At 36.7% G+C, this 16,186-nt stretch overlaps 1 protein-coding gene across 1 annotated transcript; it reads right to left on the bottom strand.

Annotated features, from left to right (window-relative positions):
- Window positions 1–1,233: 1,233 nt before the first annotated feature.
- On the bottom strand, window positions 1,234–10,673 carry LOC111412127 (transcriptional elongation regulator MINIYO). The gene is made up of 10 exons (XM_023042904.1): window positions 10,276–10,673; window positions 8,719–9,823; window positions 7,656–7,783; window positions 7,356–7,540; window positions 6,600–6,705; window positions 6,258–6,518; window positions 5,948–6,136; window positions 3,635–5,842; window positions 2,419–2,628; window positions 1,234–1,744 (listed from the first exon to the last, which is right to left on the bottom strand). The coding sequence occupies exons 1-10, from the start codon at window positions 10,501–10,503 to the stop codon at window positions 1,538–1,540; spliced, it is 4,827 nt and encodes a 1,608-aa protein (XP_022898672.1). The 5' UTR covers window positions 10,504–10,673; the 3' UTR covers window positions 1,234–1,537.
- Window positions 10,674–16,186: the final 5,513 nt, after the last annotated feature.

Below are 16,186 nucleotides of genomic sequence, written 5' to 3'. Positions count from 1 at the left end.
CTTCAATGACTGAATACTATAACAGGATTTTACGCCAAGTAACGGAGATCAATGATTTATTCATATTACAGCATAAAACGGCCAAATATTTAGATAAGGATAAGCCTCGATTATCCCATTCTTTTTCATCGATCACAGCCTCTGCAATGATCACTCTTCCCGTGTCTTGTGGAATTTCTTCTTTGCACTTCTTTAGAATGTTGAGGCACTCGTCGTCTCCCCATTCATGTGATAACCACCACAACATATTATCAAACGCATAATGTCAATATTTAAAGCAATGTATTGGAGGAAGCTTTAAAGGTAAAGATTGTGCTTCTTCTTCTTCCATCTTTCTTCCAAGAGGCAAACATATTGAAGGAAGCTTTAAAGGTAAAGATTGTATAATTATTTTAAGAGAAATTAAATATGGCAGGGGGAAAATTAAACATGAACGTGCTTCTGGAATGCATATCTACAGCAACAGGGTGGGGTCACAGTGAGAGTATTTATTTTGTTCACCAACTCAACACGTTAATCACTATGCATCTTTCTTTGAGTGTCTGTGTACAAGTTACGATATTGCCTCCTAGCTTTAACAAATAATTAACTCACTGTCATGACAACAATCAGGTGAATTTTCCGACCGCAGTCAAGATTGGAGTATGTCTGTACCATTTCATGATTTACGAGTTAGATTAAAATGGAGAAAACATGTTTTAAGGTAACTTCCAATAGAATAATTTGAGTGGTGTGGACCCAAATCTGTCTTGCCCGACTAAATCTTCAGGGGTGGGTGCACCACGTGGGGGCGGGCACACCATCCACGTGGTGCACCTGCCCAATACCAAAGCGCCACCTCGGTGGTTGACCGCCCCACTGAAGTTTTTCTCATCTTGTCCACCTGTCAACTCGTGGTGCGACCACCCCACTTAAGTTTCTCTCGTCTTGCCCACCTGTCAACTCGTGCATTCCACAATCCACATAGCAGGTCCAAAGACTAGGTACATGCATGGTTCCAAAGGGGAAAAAAAAAAAAAAAAAAAAAAAAAAAAAAAAGAAAAGAAAAGAAAACCTCTATTTGAGAGAATTTCTTCCAACACCTTTAAATTTCGTTGGAATAAATTGAAAGAAACCATTGAATCTTCCAATATCGATATGTGGATTGTTTCACTCATATATTTTCAAATAATAATAATAAATAAATAAAATAAAACTCTTAAGAATTATTTCTTGAATTTGAAAGAGAATACTTGAATTTAAAAGTCATCATTTAATAGCTATTTTACCCTCCACGTCTTCTATGCCATTACGAATTCCCCTGTAACTTAAATAATCCAAGCCAACTAAACGTTTGTTTGGCACAACTAATTTGAAAAACAATTTTTCCTCAAAAACTCATTTCCAATTGTACATTTTCCTAATAAAATAAATATTGTTCATTATACAGTCCAACACTATCCAAATACCGTGTACCGAATATGAAGTAACATCTGCAGTCTGGTTCTGTAGGCAATAAGAAATCCATCTGCTCAGGTTGATGCATTGAAGAAAAGCTCTAGGATAATCTCATGCCCTCAATATGCAAGTTAGTTGAGGACTCCAGTTCCTCCACTGCAGTTATAAGCAAGGAGTTTCCTTCACAAGATTCTTTCAATAATTGGAACCTCTTCCCTAAACAAATTTGTAGAGATGAAGCTACATCTGATATGGGCTCTGCACAGGGGATTGACTTCTTGTACTGTATTAATTTCATCAACATGTTCTGTCGAAAAATTGCATCAACTGGATAAGCATGTACCCAAGCAATAAACAACCAAACAAAATAATTTAATCTCCTGTTTTTCAGTGGCCAATCAAGGTGGGATCGGAGCAAAATATTTAATTCGCATGCTTTATGATATGATATCAGAACTTTTCCAGTGAAGTTAAAGACGTCAGATAATAACTGCTTATAATGGAAAAGTGAATTTCATATTCATCATACTCAGAAATGCACAATTTCATCTTTCCCAGAAACACGAGCATGTTTCGTGATTAAAAGTATAAAGTTACTTTTTACCAACACATTTTGCCAACTTTTCTTACTTTCAAGTGCAGAAAGTTACTTATTATGGGAAGTAATAATTAACTTATTTGCAACTTCGACCAATAAAAAAACTAGTAATTTTAACATAACTGAACTTTTAAGCTCAGCCACACGTGCGCTTACTCATCACAAAAACAAGTCTTGCCACACTATCGAGCTATGTAATTTACTTATTTGCAACTTTGACCAATAAAAAATTATTTTATTTTAAACTTTTATGGGAGTAAAAATTTAACTTACTGCAAACATGCATTATCTAGAATCTTGTCTATGACACATAAATGGCATAAAAATTCTCAAATTTGATCTGTCACATATCAAGTTCCTTGGTTACCAGTAGACTTTCGTACCTGACGTTGCTCTTTACGAGGACAGTCACGCAGCAGAGATCTTGCTAACTTATTGCGCAGAGTGCGTGTACTATCACAAACATTCTCAAAAAGGAAAGATGAAAGATGGTGTAGAACCAATGTGAATGTTGCTGATCTTCGAGTTGCTGCTCTGTCAAGAGCACCAGAAACCCATGATTTCACATAAGCTTCCAAGATTCTTTCATCATCCTGCGTAAAAATGAATATCATATTATTTTAGTTCATAACTACTTCAGGGTCTTGCATGGGGGGAGAAACTTCTGGGAAATCTGTGAGTTCATAGAACTAGCTTAATTTTTTAAAAGAGAAGATGAAGCGAGAATAAACCAAACAGGGGCTCAATCTCTTTGTGGAAGAATGAGATTACGAGCCATTGACATGAGATTTTTCCCAGGGAGCCTTCGTCTAAACAACCATGAAATCTAAATTAATTGATGATAATACGACGAGCTATACTTTTGAACAACGAATATTATATTAAACTATGGGCCAAAAAAATGGCATTGAGCTATTATAATGCAAGAATTTACTAAAAATTATTGAAATTATATTTCCTTTAAAATCATATAAAGAAAAATTGACCACAAAATTCTACTTCTTGGTAAGTAATCCAAATCTATTGAAGACGAGATTAAATTATTGACTAATGATAATATTGTATTAGCATAGAATAGGTTGACCAAGGATATCACACCTTCAATCTTTAGGGATTCCATAATTCCATTTAGTGCTTGAATCCCAATTTTTTTTTTTAAAAAAGAATAAGAAGGGAAAATTGAATAGCTCTCTTAGATTAAGCCCCTGTTTGACTCCCTTTAAAACAAAGTAATTCATTTTTCATACTCATTTTCAACACAGATTCACACAGTAAAATATTTTGCACATAAACCAAAAATTTTTCCTCACTTTTTAACTACACATTCTCAAAAAATCACTATTTAAAACATCATTTTTACTCAATAATGGCCATCAAATAGTCTTAGGTCATTGATACAGTATCAAGCAAGTGATTTTTCCTTAATCCGTTGAAACTTTAGCACATACCCATATCCTAATTCTAAAATGTGTTCGTCTGAAAACTAGTGTTAGTTGAAACTAACTGAAGCTTTTATTTGATAAATGGCAATAGTCAAACATAATGCAACAAGTACTTCCATAGATAACAAAATTTTTAACTAGCATATCAGTAAAATACCTCAACAGGTTCAAGATAACCATCACCCTTAGCAATGCACTTCTCCAAAGGTGGAAAAAGTTCAAGAACTCGTGCATTAGATAAAGCATTCCATGTAGCCAGCCTTACAGGAGCTTCGACACGTCTGTGCAAATAGATTGCAACTTGCCGAGCAAATACCACGTCACCATAAGACACAGCAGCAAATTGCTCCACAAGATTTTCTATGAATGTAGAGTAACTCTCATGTATCTCCGACTGGAAATAAAGGGACTCCATATTGAATTTTTCAAGGACTTTCCCATACACATCTTGCAAAGTTTCATAAACATCCCTACTCTTTTCTTCTTCAAGAACACCCATTCCACCAAGTAAGGTGACAGACAAAGCGTGCAATTTCCAGACAATTGGAATATTATTGACAGGAGACTGGAACTCCACAGCAACGAAAGTAGACATTGCTTCAATACCTAGGAGAAAAAAAAGTCCACCTCTAGCAATTTCTACAAAGTCTACAGGAATATCGATGTTTTTCTCATACTGAATAGTCGATATTGCACTGAGAAACCAATGTATAGGAAGATGCAATCTCTGATGAGCCCACTCCATTATCAAGGAAGTTGGCCCTTGACCAACCGTGAGGGGTCTATCTGTATCCTCGTGAATAGTTTCTAGAGGAAGACTACCTTTCTTGTGTCTTTTGCAATTAACATGCTTGTGGTTACCCGTGGTTTTTAATTTATTCTTTACACTGAGCCATCTGTTTTTGAAATGTGTAGATAAAACATTGGCAAACAGCAGGTACTCCTCTTCTTCGTATTTCCACCCAAAGGGTCTGAATCCTTCTCTATGAGAAAGAAACCGGCGGATACCAAAATCGAGATGCTTCAGAACAGGAACTTGTAACAAGATATCCAGCAGCTTATCAACAACAGCGCCATCCCTAGGTCCTGCAATCATACATGCTTTGACAGCAGAATTTATCCTTTGCATTGTAAAGCACACCTCCTCATCTGTTAATAGATCTTTGGCAAAGGCATTCTGAGTATTTTCAAGCAAGTACATAACCAGCCTTGCATCTTGTTGAGCCAATAAAGTTGTTGTAGACCAATATCCTCCACCAGGGGAACCCCAGCCCACACCTACCCCTGGAGATGGCCCACCTCTTCCAAACATCTCAATGGACTGTATACATTGCCAACCATTGCTAATTAACTTCATAAAGGATGACAGCAAAGCGCCTAATTCAACCAAAGAGGAGTGGAATATCCCCTCTGCAAGAATTTTATCATCCCTTGTAAAATTTTGATATTCAGCTGATGCATTCTGAAACTCGTGTTTAGCAAGGTGGATCAACTTGTCCACGGAAGCAACTACCTGTACCAATCCATGAAGGCAACATGTAGAAGATATTGATGTTTCATGGCCACTTTTTTGTCTTAGATGACACAGATACCCAAGGAAGGAGCCACTTCCAGCAGTGTTATCATCAGACGCCATACCATTTACCCCTGAAAAGCTCATAAATCCATTTCTAATAATTTCAAGTCCAATCTTAGGTACGAACTCAGGCAGCCATGGGACATGCCCATTGTACAAACTTTTCACATCATCTGGAGTGGCAGCTTTGAGCACATTGGATAACATATGCATGACAGAAGAAATAATCCATAACAAACAATTTACTTCTGAATCCTGCAAAATAAAATATCCACCAGCTTCATCCCAGTCTAGGAATCCGGATATATATGGAATGCTTTTTACTTTTGTCCACTCAATGGCTAAATCAATTATAGGACCAACTTGACTCCATGCCCAAACCTCCGTATCTTCAGCATTAACCTCCATTCCTTGATGCATCTGTAAATAGAAATTGGGAAGCCTGCTAGCTAAAGCATCCAGAAGAAGGTAAGCTTCCTTGGTGATGGCAGCAAATTCAATTATGACATTATTTTCAATTAGTTTAGGAAACGTAGGTACATTCAGCCAAATGGACAATGAAGGAAACAAATCAGGAAATTGAGAAATGCCATATCCAAACTGAATGCAAACCTTCCAGAAACGCAACTGTTCAACCAGCAAAGCTGATGAAAGTTTACAAACGTCTCTTCCAGATTTTACCCATTGATCAAGAGAGAATGGATATCGATACAAATGCCATGTCACCTTGTGGAAAATCCCATTCTTGATCAACATTATGCAATTCTTTTTCTCGACCCGAGCCAACACCTTTTAAGCATCAAGAAAAATACTTACGAGTTTTCCTTGAACAAGTGAAAAGAATATCTTATGGGAAAAAAAATCAAACATGAATTATGGACACACATAGCTTACTTTCAAGAGTTTAACAGATTTTATCTTGCAGGGATATATTTCAATCTGTTCATTCGCAGCAAATCTGTTGGCAACTGTCTGAACAAGCCTATCACAATTAATAATTGCTGCTGCGCATGTTGGGGAATGCCTTGCTATTGCAATGAGAATAGATATTAAACATTCTTCCAAAGGTGGCGAAGGGCTTGTCTGGCACCACAAAAGTTGATTATGTAAGATACATTAAGTCTTTCTAATTCTATACGTTAAAATTTTAGGCATTTTTCTCAAGATGGAGCAGGAAACTGCCTACTAGCATCAAAATGCTTACCTCTAAGAGATAACATATCCTTGGAAGAATTCCCATCCTAACCAAGCCTGCAGCAATATCCTGCCCAGCAACAACAATGTCATCCTGAATGGTGTGTTCACCATCAGATTTATCATCTATGGTATCCTCATCAAAACGTAAAATATTAGAAGGCTTTGTGTTATACTTCCAAAAGCCACCACGAAGAAAACCAGAATCAATGTCTGGTTTACTTCTAAATACAGGCGCAGTAAAAAGATCCTGTGAATAGGTTGGTATTTTCTGAAAACAGAAGAGACTAGTAGTGAGTTAATGGAATCCAAGAATGATACAAGAAAAGATGCTTCCAAAATGTAACTCTACCTCTGAGATATTGAAGAAGCTTTCGTTTATATCACAGCTTAGCACAGATTGAATGGCTTTGGCACAAGCCAGGACCACAGAATTATGATTATCATCAAGAGATATTCTACGATACATAAAGGGTATCAGGAAACATTCTAGACCAAATCAAAGTTTCCGGCTCATAGGAGAACATTCTCACTTACATATTCTTAAGAATAAAAATGATTCAGAGAGAGAGAGTAATTATGCACACATATTGGCATACAAAAAGACGAAAAGGTGCATTATACATACATAATGAAACATTGACTTTATATTAAGGCAGAAGCTCTGGAGCCACCATTACATTGAGAAGCTTAGGGTTAAAATCACTTTCTTGTTTGAACATAAACAGAACTTGGTGACCCTTATAGCACCATAGATCTTTGAAAAGGTTATCCTACACCCACTCGACCCCTCTAAGCAGAGTTTGTTAAACACCATACATAGAAGCAGAAGATCATGTAATGCATAGAGGCAATGCAATACCAGAGAACTCAAATTTTCACGTGCAAGATATCAAATTGGTAATATTTTATTCAGTTATAACGGAGTTGCAAAGATAGAAATTTGACGAAGATTCAAGAAGTGACTTCTACATCAGATTTAGAATAATTGGAACCATGGGTTGGAGATTATTTGAATCTAACAGAGACAGATCTGAAAAAAAATTAGTTAGACGAATAATCCAATAACTAGAAATGAAACTATAAATAGGAAGCCTTCAAAGTTTACCTAAGTGATAAAGCAAGCTCAGGTTCAGGACCAAGGACAAAAGCCCATATAGCCTCCCAGTCAATAGACTCATCAGACTCAGCAAACTTCATATTACAACCAACTTGATGTTGGTATATACTGCAATTTGCCTTATCAAGGATAGATGCAATCAGATGTAAAGCAAGAGCTCTTTGCCCTGGAACCTGAAAGGAGTTCCAAAAGAAGTCCAACATATATTACTCTGGAAGAATATGATAGATTTCATGCAACGAAAGAAAAATAAGTAGTTCTGAGGTGCCAACAACAATTTTAACTGACCACACTTCTAGTTAGAGCCACTGCTTCTTTGACGGTGTAACCAGCAGCACCAGGGTCACCTTCAGTTCGAAGAAAATCACGTTCAGAGACGTTATCTGCACTATATCCACTATGAACTTGCTTAGTACCTACAGTGAGATTACAGAAAAAAGTATCAAGATCTATAGGCAGGCACTTCATCTAAAAGTAACAAGAAAGTATAATAGATCCATATTACATAGATTCAGAAGAACCCAATGCAAGGGGAAAAAATTTCATGTTGGAGAAAAAGAAGGCACATGATTCAAAAGAAACCAAAATGAAATACTTTTGCAAAGTAACGGAGAAAATACATGTTCAAATATTTAAAGTCAGTCTGGAAAAGAAGAAAACCGATAGAGGTCCCCAAAAGGGTAGGAGTTGTTTACCATTTTTGCACTTGCACTTAAATCAAACTTCTACTTAAACTCGAGCAAATCTGAATGGATTGACATAGAAATCTTGATCAATTTCTAATGGTAAGAAACATAAAAGTTGCTAATGAGTTTATAAAGATTGAGCATTTTAGATTTTAGAACGTTTCTGGAAAAATTTACTTCACTTAAGATGTCTAACGTGTCAACTTCATAAATCTAAAATCTGGTTTTGATTTGAAGTTGAAATAAGCTGAAAGAACTTCAGACTTTTAACACTATGCCTCATACATCCAAAGTTGAAGGAAATTGGGGCATCCCATAGGTTAATCATAACTACAAAGCTGGAGATGACCATGAACCTAATACAGGAGTTCTAGACTCAGAGAGATATCCTACATGAAGTCCAGTCAAAGCTTGGAGAATAACTGTGAAAGATTTCAATATCAACCAAACCACTGCAAACGTATGAATGAGTTCTAGATCTTGAAAGCACATACAATGACATTAGAAAGGCTATCAATAAGAGACTGAAATTCATGAAAGGAACACAATATGGCATATTTGCTAAGTAAAAGTTACTTTCAATATTAAGAAGCAAGGTTAATAGAATAGTGATCATGGTACTGAAAGGAGTAGAATAAGATTAACAAGAAGTCCTTTAGCTTTACCAGCGTCTAATATCTGAGCAAAATCAGGTTTAAAAACGTCCCCATCCAAGCTAAATCTTAGATCTCTGACATGCTCAACTCTTTTGCTCCAAGAATCCCACAAGCTGCTACCTTTTGAGCTCAAATTTGGGACGACCTTATTATCTTTATCTATCAGTGAGTCTGCAGAAGCAGCTTTCTGAACATCATGGGAGCTACTACTAGCACCAGACATTGCAGGTTCGTTAATCAGATTTTTCTCTTTTTGCTCAGTGCCTGATGAGCCATTAGAACCCATATCTGAGACAGAAATCTTCTGTTTCTTCAACTTGTCCTGGCCCCTTTTTCTTAATGCGTTTATTAATTTTGGACTCATCTTTGTCATTATCTCACTTTGAGCCTCTGCTATCTCATCAGAGGACATTTTCTCCAATCGAGCACGATTCTCAAGATCAATTTGACTTTCAAGACTTGTGGCCGCTTGTTTATCTACCAATTTATCGTAACCAAAACTAGAATCAAAATGTGTTGTTGGCCTGCATTGCATCTCCATATCCACGTCAATATCTTTAATTGGCCTATTCAGCAATTGAGGCTCAATATTCCCCTTAATACCTTCCCGATCTTCAATGATTCCACTCCTTGGCCTTTCCTTTGTTTGGACAAAATTCTCAGCAGCACTATGTTTAAAGTTACTTTGTCCGTCATCTATGGCCATGGCCAACACGTCTTGCCTTTTCTCTTTGACCTCTTCTGGGATTATGGAAACCTTGTCCTCCATAGTCACGTCCTTCTCTTTTGCATCAAAGTCAGCTCTAGTTAACGGGGCATCATCCTGAGTAAGGATCCACCTGCCTGAGCCATCAGAATTTTTATAATTCGCTTCTTTACCCCCTTTCCACTCGTTCGACCCAATTAAATACCCCTGCCTTTTCTTCTCATGGGGAACAGAACCACCATTATTGTTCACTGTCTCTCGCAACCAGCTAAAATCCAAACCTTTCTTCTCTTTCCTTTGTACTGGATTTGCAAAAGTGGCAGCCATGTTCATCCCAGTAAAATCTTGCTCCTCTTCCTCATCTTCATCATCAATACCATTAGAACCCCCAACCTTTGCAGACCAATGCTGTAAAAGATAAACAAATAGCCAAAATATCTCATTGTTGTCTTTATAGCTTTCAAAGTATTTCAGCACTTCTACATATAACTAGAAATACATAATACATTATGTGACAACAGGCCAAGTAATGTTAAACCCAAAAGTTAGAAACTTCAGGATAATTTAAACATCAGAACATAGTTTTGGGTATAGGCAGTAATTGCATGAGCAATCCTCTTAATCCTCCCCTCCAGTGTAGATGATTGGAAAAAAGGAAATGGCAATAACATTAAACACTTGGCAAATAATCGCCAAATTCCCATGGCCGTAAACTCAACTTATTTCTTTGTTAACAGGGAGCAAACCTTTACCTTTTTTTTTCTTTTTCATTTCTTCTAATTCGAGCAGCAACGCTGATTATACTAAAAAATAATGAAAAAGCATGAAAGAAACGAAAAAGGTATAAAGAAGGGGATTACTGGGCCATGAGAACGGTGGCGGGCCACCGGAAAAGGAAGAACGGTTGGGCGAGGCGCGTACGATGGTCCTGTTGACCTGAACTGAGAATTATCTGAAAAACCCTTTTCGACTATGCCTCCAACAAGGCTTAAAGCATCGTCTTCACTAATTTGCTGTGTTCCAAAAATCTTCCTTACCGTGGGTTTTGTGGGTTGGGTTTTTTCCAGTTCATTCTCTTTCTTCTTCATTTCTCTGTTATTCTGAATTAGATTTTCTCAATATATATATTGATACAGTAATACCCAGTCTTCTTCCGTAGCGGTTGCCGGGCGGCGAGAAAAGAACTTCGATATTTGACTAGACTACGGCGGCACGGCCAATAAAAATTCTGAAATTCTGAAAATATTTGCCTCGTTAATCTTTGCAATGTATGGAGTTATTTGAACAACATTATTTTCAAAAAAAAAATACATTAAAATATTTCAATCATACATTTTTTAATAAAATAATATTATACGTAAATTTAAAAATTTTGCTTTTTTTTTAGCCACAATTTTTCATTGATTTGACATGAATAATACATTTTTTTCTAGAATATGACTCAAACATGGACTATACATTTATATTCACGCCACTATGTTTTTGGGTACTTTTCAAAATAACTACGTCAAATCACCACTTTGTCACATTGACAACCTTTTTTTGCCATTCGCCAAGAGAGCATTTTGAAGAATAAATGTCATTTTTGTCCTTATTATATTTTTTAATTACAAAAACATATCATTTATTCAAAAAACAATAATATCATCATTTAAAAAATTAATAAACTCAAACGCTCCCACTTAAATTTCAAAACGAACCCACTTTCCTTATCAGATTCTCCAACACAGTTAAAAAGAAATTTTCTCTTCCATCTACTTGAACATTGAAATCTCACAAGATTATCAAAGGTTCAACAAAAAAATATTACTTACAGCCGGCATCAAAATTGTTAAGTATAAATACGTATTTTTAATTTCATTTTAGTTAAATTAGTACATCGTTTGAATTTTTAAATCTTATTTCAACGTATAAATTTAAAAGGATAAATTATTACAATGGATGTATAATTTTTTTTTTATCAAAAACGAGGAAAAAAATTTATTTGTTCAGTAAAATTTAACACAAAATCGAAAAAGCAGAGAAAGACGGTCAACCAGATCATTCCGGGCCGAATATTTAACATCCGGCCCAGATCCTCCGGGCTATTTTATCCTTTTTTTCCATTTTTGTCTTGCCTAGCATATTGTTTTCCTCCTTTTATCCCCCTAATTACAATTTTTTTAATAAAATGATATTTTCTAATATAGATATGAGATCGGCTGGTGTCCCGATTTGTTACTTTAGTGAATTTGAAAAGAATAAAAATGATCGATGGGTGTGAAAATTGACGAGTGAAAGACATGGTTGTACTGCAATTGTGATAACATCAAGTACATCATATGCAGAAATGTACAATGTGATATAGAACTTGCTCAAAGTCGATCCCTCTGAGTACGACATAGAATTGGGATTTCTAATGGGCGAGCATACATCCATTTCAATTCCACATAAAATGGTTACTTCTAAAGTTGAAATGAAAGTTTAATTAAAATGAGTCAGAAACGTGCGATTCCTATTTGCGTAACTTTGATGAAGAAGAATGTCCCCGAGAGTAAACACGAAGATTTCGATGGAGGTGATCATAATGTGAATGAGTTTTGGGACACGGTGGAGATAGTTCGGGATGATGTTGTGGCTATTCCAGAGACAATTGCTCCTCACCATGATCTCACTGTTACGCATAGAAATTGCTTGGTGGTTGAAGATAACAAAAGAGATAATAACTTTACAAATGAGAATTTAATTGCTTTATTCCGTTCGAGACATGAGTCGAATGGGAACTCACAGGCTGAACCGAGTGCATGATTCTCAAATTGTTCGCGTGTAGTCCCCAATAATGAAAATTTGTATGTCATGCAATTGTTTGACACGAAGAAATATTTGCAGGAAGCTGATCACCGAATTGCTGTGAAACACAATTTTGAGTTAAAGTGAAGAAATCAGACAAGTTAACTTACGCAATTGTCTACGTTGACGACGGTTACCTTTAACGTTTGCGAGCGACAAAAATAAACATGAATGAGTTCTTTGTAGTTTGTAAGTATGCATGGGAATATACTTGCGAAATGAGTACTCGTCAAAATGATTGCAAGCAAATCCGATCATGGTTCATTGGTCGAGAAGTGATGCACAAGTTTTAGGATCCACGAACGATCTATAGACTTTCGGACAACATTAATGACATTCGTCAAGAGTATGGGGTGGTCATGAGCTATCAGAAGGTTTGGAAGGTCAAAGAATGCGCATTGGAGAACTTGATGAGTTCAACCGATGAGAATTATGCTAAATTGACCAGTTATTTCTTTGTTTAGACGTTTATATAATATTTATTTTAATTGTTAATTATTTATTAAATTGTTTATTTAATGTCTAATTAATTATTTATTTCAATTATTTAATCAATTGCTTATTTAATGTCTAATTAATTATTTAATTCAATTGTTAATTTTTCAGTTTATTTAATATTTAATTAATTATTTAAATTATGATTATTGTTCATTTAATTTGGTCAGGTTTTGCTATAACATGGAAAGAATTACTACTGGATCGGTATTTTTTTATCGAGGATGATGATGAGATATGATTCAAGAACTTTTCTATAGTTCTTGGACAATGCGTTCGAGAATTTCAAAACGCAATGCGACCCTTAATCCTAGTCGACGGTATAACCCTTAAGGCGAGATACGAGAGCAAGTTGATTATTGCAACATGTCAAGATGCCAACATCCAAATTTACCATCTTGCATTCGACATAGTCGATGGAAAAAATGATCTAGTGACACGTTGCTTTTTAACGAAGTTGAGGGAAGCAATGGGGATGTCGAGAATCTTGCATGCGTAACCGATCGAGGGCAGTCAATAATTAACGGTATCGCCGAAATCTTTCCAGAGGCACATCATGGTTATTGTGTACCATATACAGGGACACATAAAAATCAAAGATCGAGACAAGGGCATCGTTACGTTGTTTAAGAAAGTTGCAGAGGCTTACAATTTTCAAGAGTTTGAAACGTTCATGGTCAAAATAGAAAAGTAAATCCTATAATGTATGGGAGTATCTAACAGAGATGGTGATCGAACATTGGGCATGATCACATTTTTCAAGATATCGATACAACATGATGACGTCGAATAATGTAGAGTCGTTCAATGTCTTACTCAAGAAGGATCGAGAGTTACTAATTCTCGCAATCTTGAGAACATTCGTGACAAGTTGCAATAGTGGTTTCATGATCGACGTGAAGAATCACAGAGTTGCACAAGTGTGATAACCCCGTCTTAGGAAGATAATCTCTTCAGGATTCTAGAGGTGGTAAGAAAGGTATATGTAGAACTACTAGATCAGTTTCGCTTCTTCGTGAGATGTGCACATAATTTCGGATACATTGTTGACTTGAATGATAACACGTGCACATGTAGACAGTTTCAATTCGAGAGTTTTTCTTATACACATGTAGTGGCAGTGGTATATATAGAGGAATTCAACCACACACCTTATGCAGTGCTTATTACACGACTAGCTTTTGGAGAGTAGCGTATGTCGAAACCATATTTCCTATACCGAATGAAGTCGAGTGGGAAGTTTTTTATCATATTCTCTCATTGAATAACTTGTTGCCACTAGCAGTCGGCCCACATACTGCTGGACGTACACGTTCGTCTAGAATAACATCGACCGAAAAATTTCTCCTGTCTCGTAAGTGCAGCAGGTATGATGCAAAATGACATATTAGAAGATTTTGTACAAATCATATCCATCTGCATGACAACGTAAGAGATGTGTAATTGAAGTTTATGTAACATTATTTATAACATTGATGTTAATTATTAGGTTTAATTTTTTTATTTTTATATTTCATTAATTAGTTTCGTAATATTTGAATTTTTTTCAAAACATAATGTGTTTTCCACAATATACACAAACATCATAAATATATTGTGAAACATTTAAATAAACACATAAACTACAAAATAAATAATTAAATTTTAAATAAATAATACACATTTTATAATTATTTCGTAATTACAAATAAATGAATGAAATATACAATGATTAAATGTTATAATATGTACAATTATTTTAAAAAAAGCACGGCTCCAATATATACAGATCACCATTAAATTCAAATAAATCACATGCTAATTTATTTATCCAATTTTATATCCATGCCTGGTTGATTGTATCAACCTTCTGTGTTACACTAAAAACTTCTATGTACTTGATGACGAACATGCCGCAATCACCTCTATAATTAAATAATATTATATTAGCACATCAATGTCTAACTAGAACGTAAATTGTAAATTTACAAAATAAAATTACAAACACTTACTATATTTGTTGCCTCGTCGCCGTCGTCGTGTCCCGCACGGTGACCAGTGTGTCATGCACAGTAATGTTCACTCATCTAACCAGCATGGGAACAATCATGGACATCAATTCCAGATTTTGCTCGAACTGACCTTATGTCAGGCATGAATGATCGGGGTTGTACACATACACAGTCGAGTCGACGAATACTATCTCCACTGCAATGTAGTGATAATTCACCCACACCTATATGTACAGATGCGTACAACCCTCCCATGGCTTTCCCCCGACACTTGGCCACATCTCTACGACCCGCTCCATCATGTATGTAGGCACCGTGTACTCGTTACCTATAGCTTGGAGCGTTTGGTACTCAATGTCCACGGCACGTATGAACTCGATGTTCAATATGAGTCGACAGAAATATTGAACGATCTAGGATGTCTTTCAGCTCGATCTCCTAGCAAATTCATGGCGAAATCAATGTACTGCTTCAGGAAACACCAATTAAAAAAGAAGTTATTTAATTTCATAAATTCAAATTTCAAAAAATGTATACATAATAAATAATAATATTACTACTTAACTTACATCGTTGGCGAGCTAAGCGCCGAAGTGGTGATGTCGTGAAATCACTTGTAAACTTAGAGATCATTTTATGAGCAATACTGCAACTAGCTCTGAAAAAATAAGAAAAGAAATTATTAAAAGAAGTATAGATGTATCAGCGTCTACTACATACTAATCATTAACGAATAATACAATACTTACCTGTGTCTAATTGTTCTTTACTCCGTCTCGAACGATTTCCATTTAGTATGGTCCACCTCCCTGAATAAATTGGGGTGCGAGCCATCGACGAACCTCCCCCTCTTCGCCTTCGCGGTAAAGGAAGAAACGACGTATTGTGATGACACCATCGGCCTCTTGTCGACCACCAGTTTCGGCATGTCAACAGCAAACAGCACCCTCCCGACCTCCGGTACCCCCTCACTTACCATTGGGATCACCTCCTTCGTCCCCTTCGACACAAAAATTACGTCCAACGAGTCTGGCGTTCGAGATGGTACCTGCTCCACTTTCGGTACCCCCTCAACCTCGGGTACCGCATCTTTCTCTGCCACCCTTACGCTCTCCGCCACAGTTACCCCTTTCTCTTCCGGCATCCTTCCGACCTCTGTCTCGGGTATCCCTTTCTCCTCTGGCACCCTCATGATCTCCTCCTTCGGTACCCTCTCCACCTCGGGTACTTCCTCCGCCTCCACCTCCGTCTCCATTAGTGCCCGATCCTCCATCTCAATCTCCATCGGGCCACCGAAAAATGAAGCTAATGCATCATCCGATGCCCATGACGAGTAAACATACCCCATCTGACCCTTCGCCCCCGATAACCACCGGCACCTCCATCACCCTCTTCATCCCGATAGCCACCAGTCCCTCTGTCACCCCTTCCATTCCGATATTCGCTAGTCCCACCC

This window comes from Olea europaea, chromosome 16 (genome assembly GCF_002742605.1).
Source record: "Olea europaea var. sylvestris chromosome 16, O_europaea_v1, whole genome shotgun sequence".
Classification (NCBI taxonomy): domain Eukaryota; kingdom Viridiplantae; phylum Streptophyta; class Magnoliopsida; order Lamiales; family Oleaceae; genus Olea; species Olea europaea.
The sequence above is the reverse complement of the archived record's forward strand: the minus strand, read 5'-3'. Positions and strand labels throughout refer to the sequence as shown.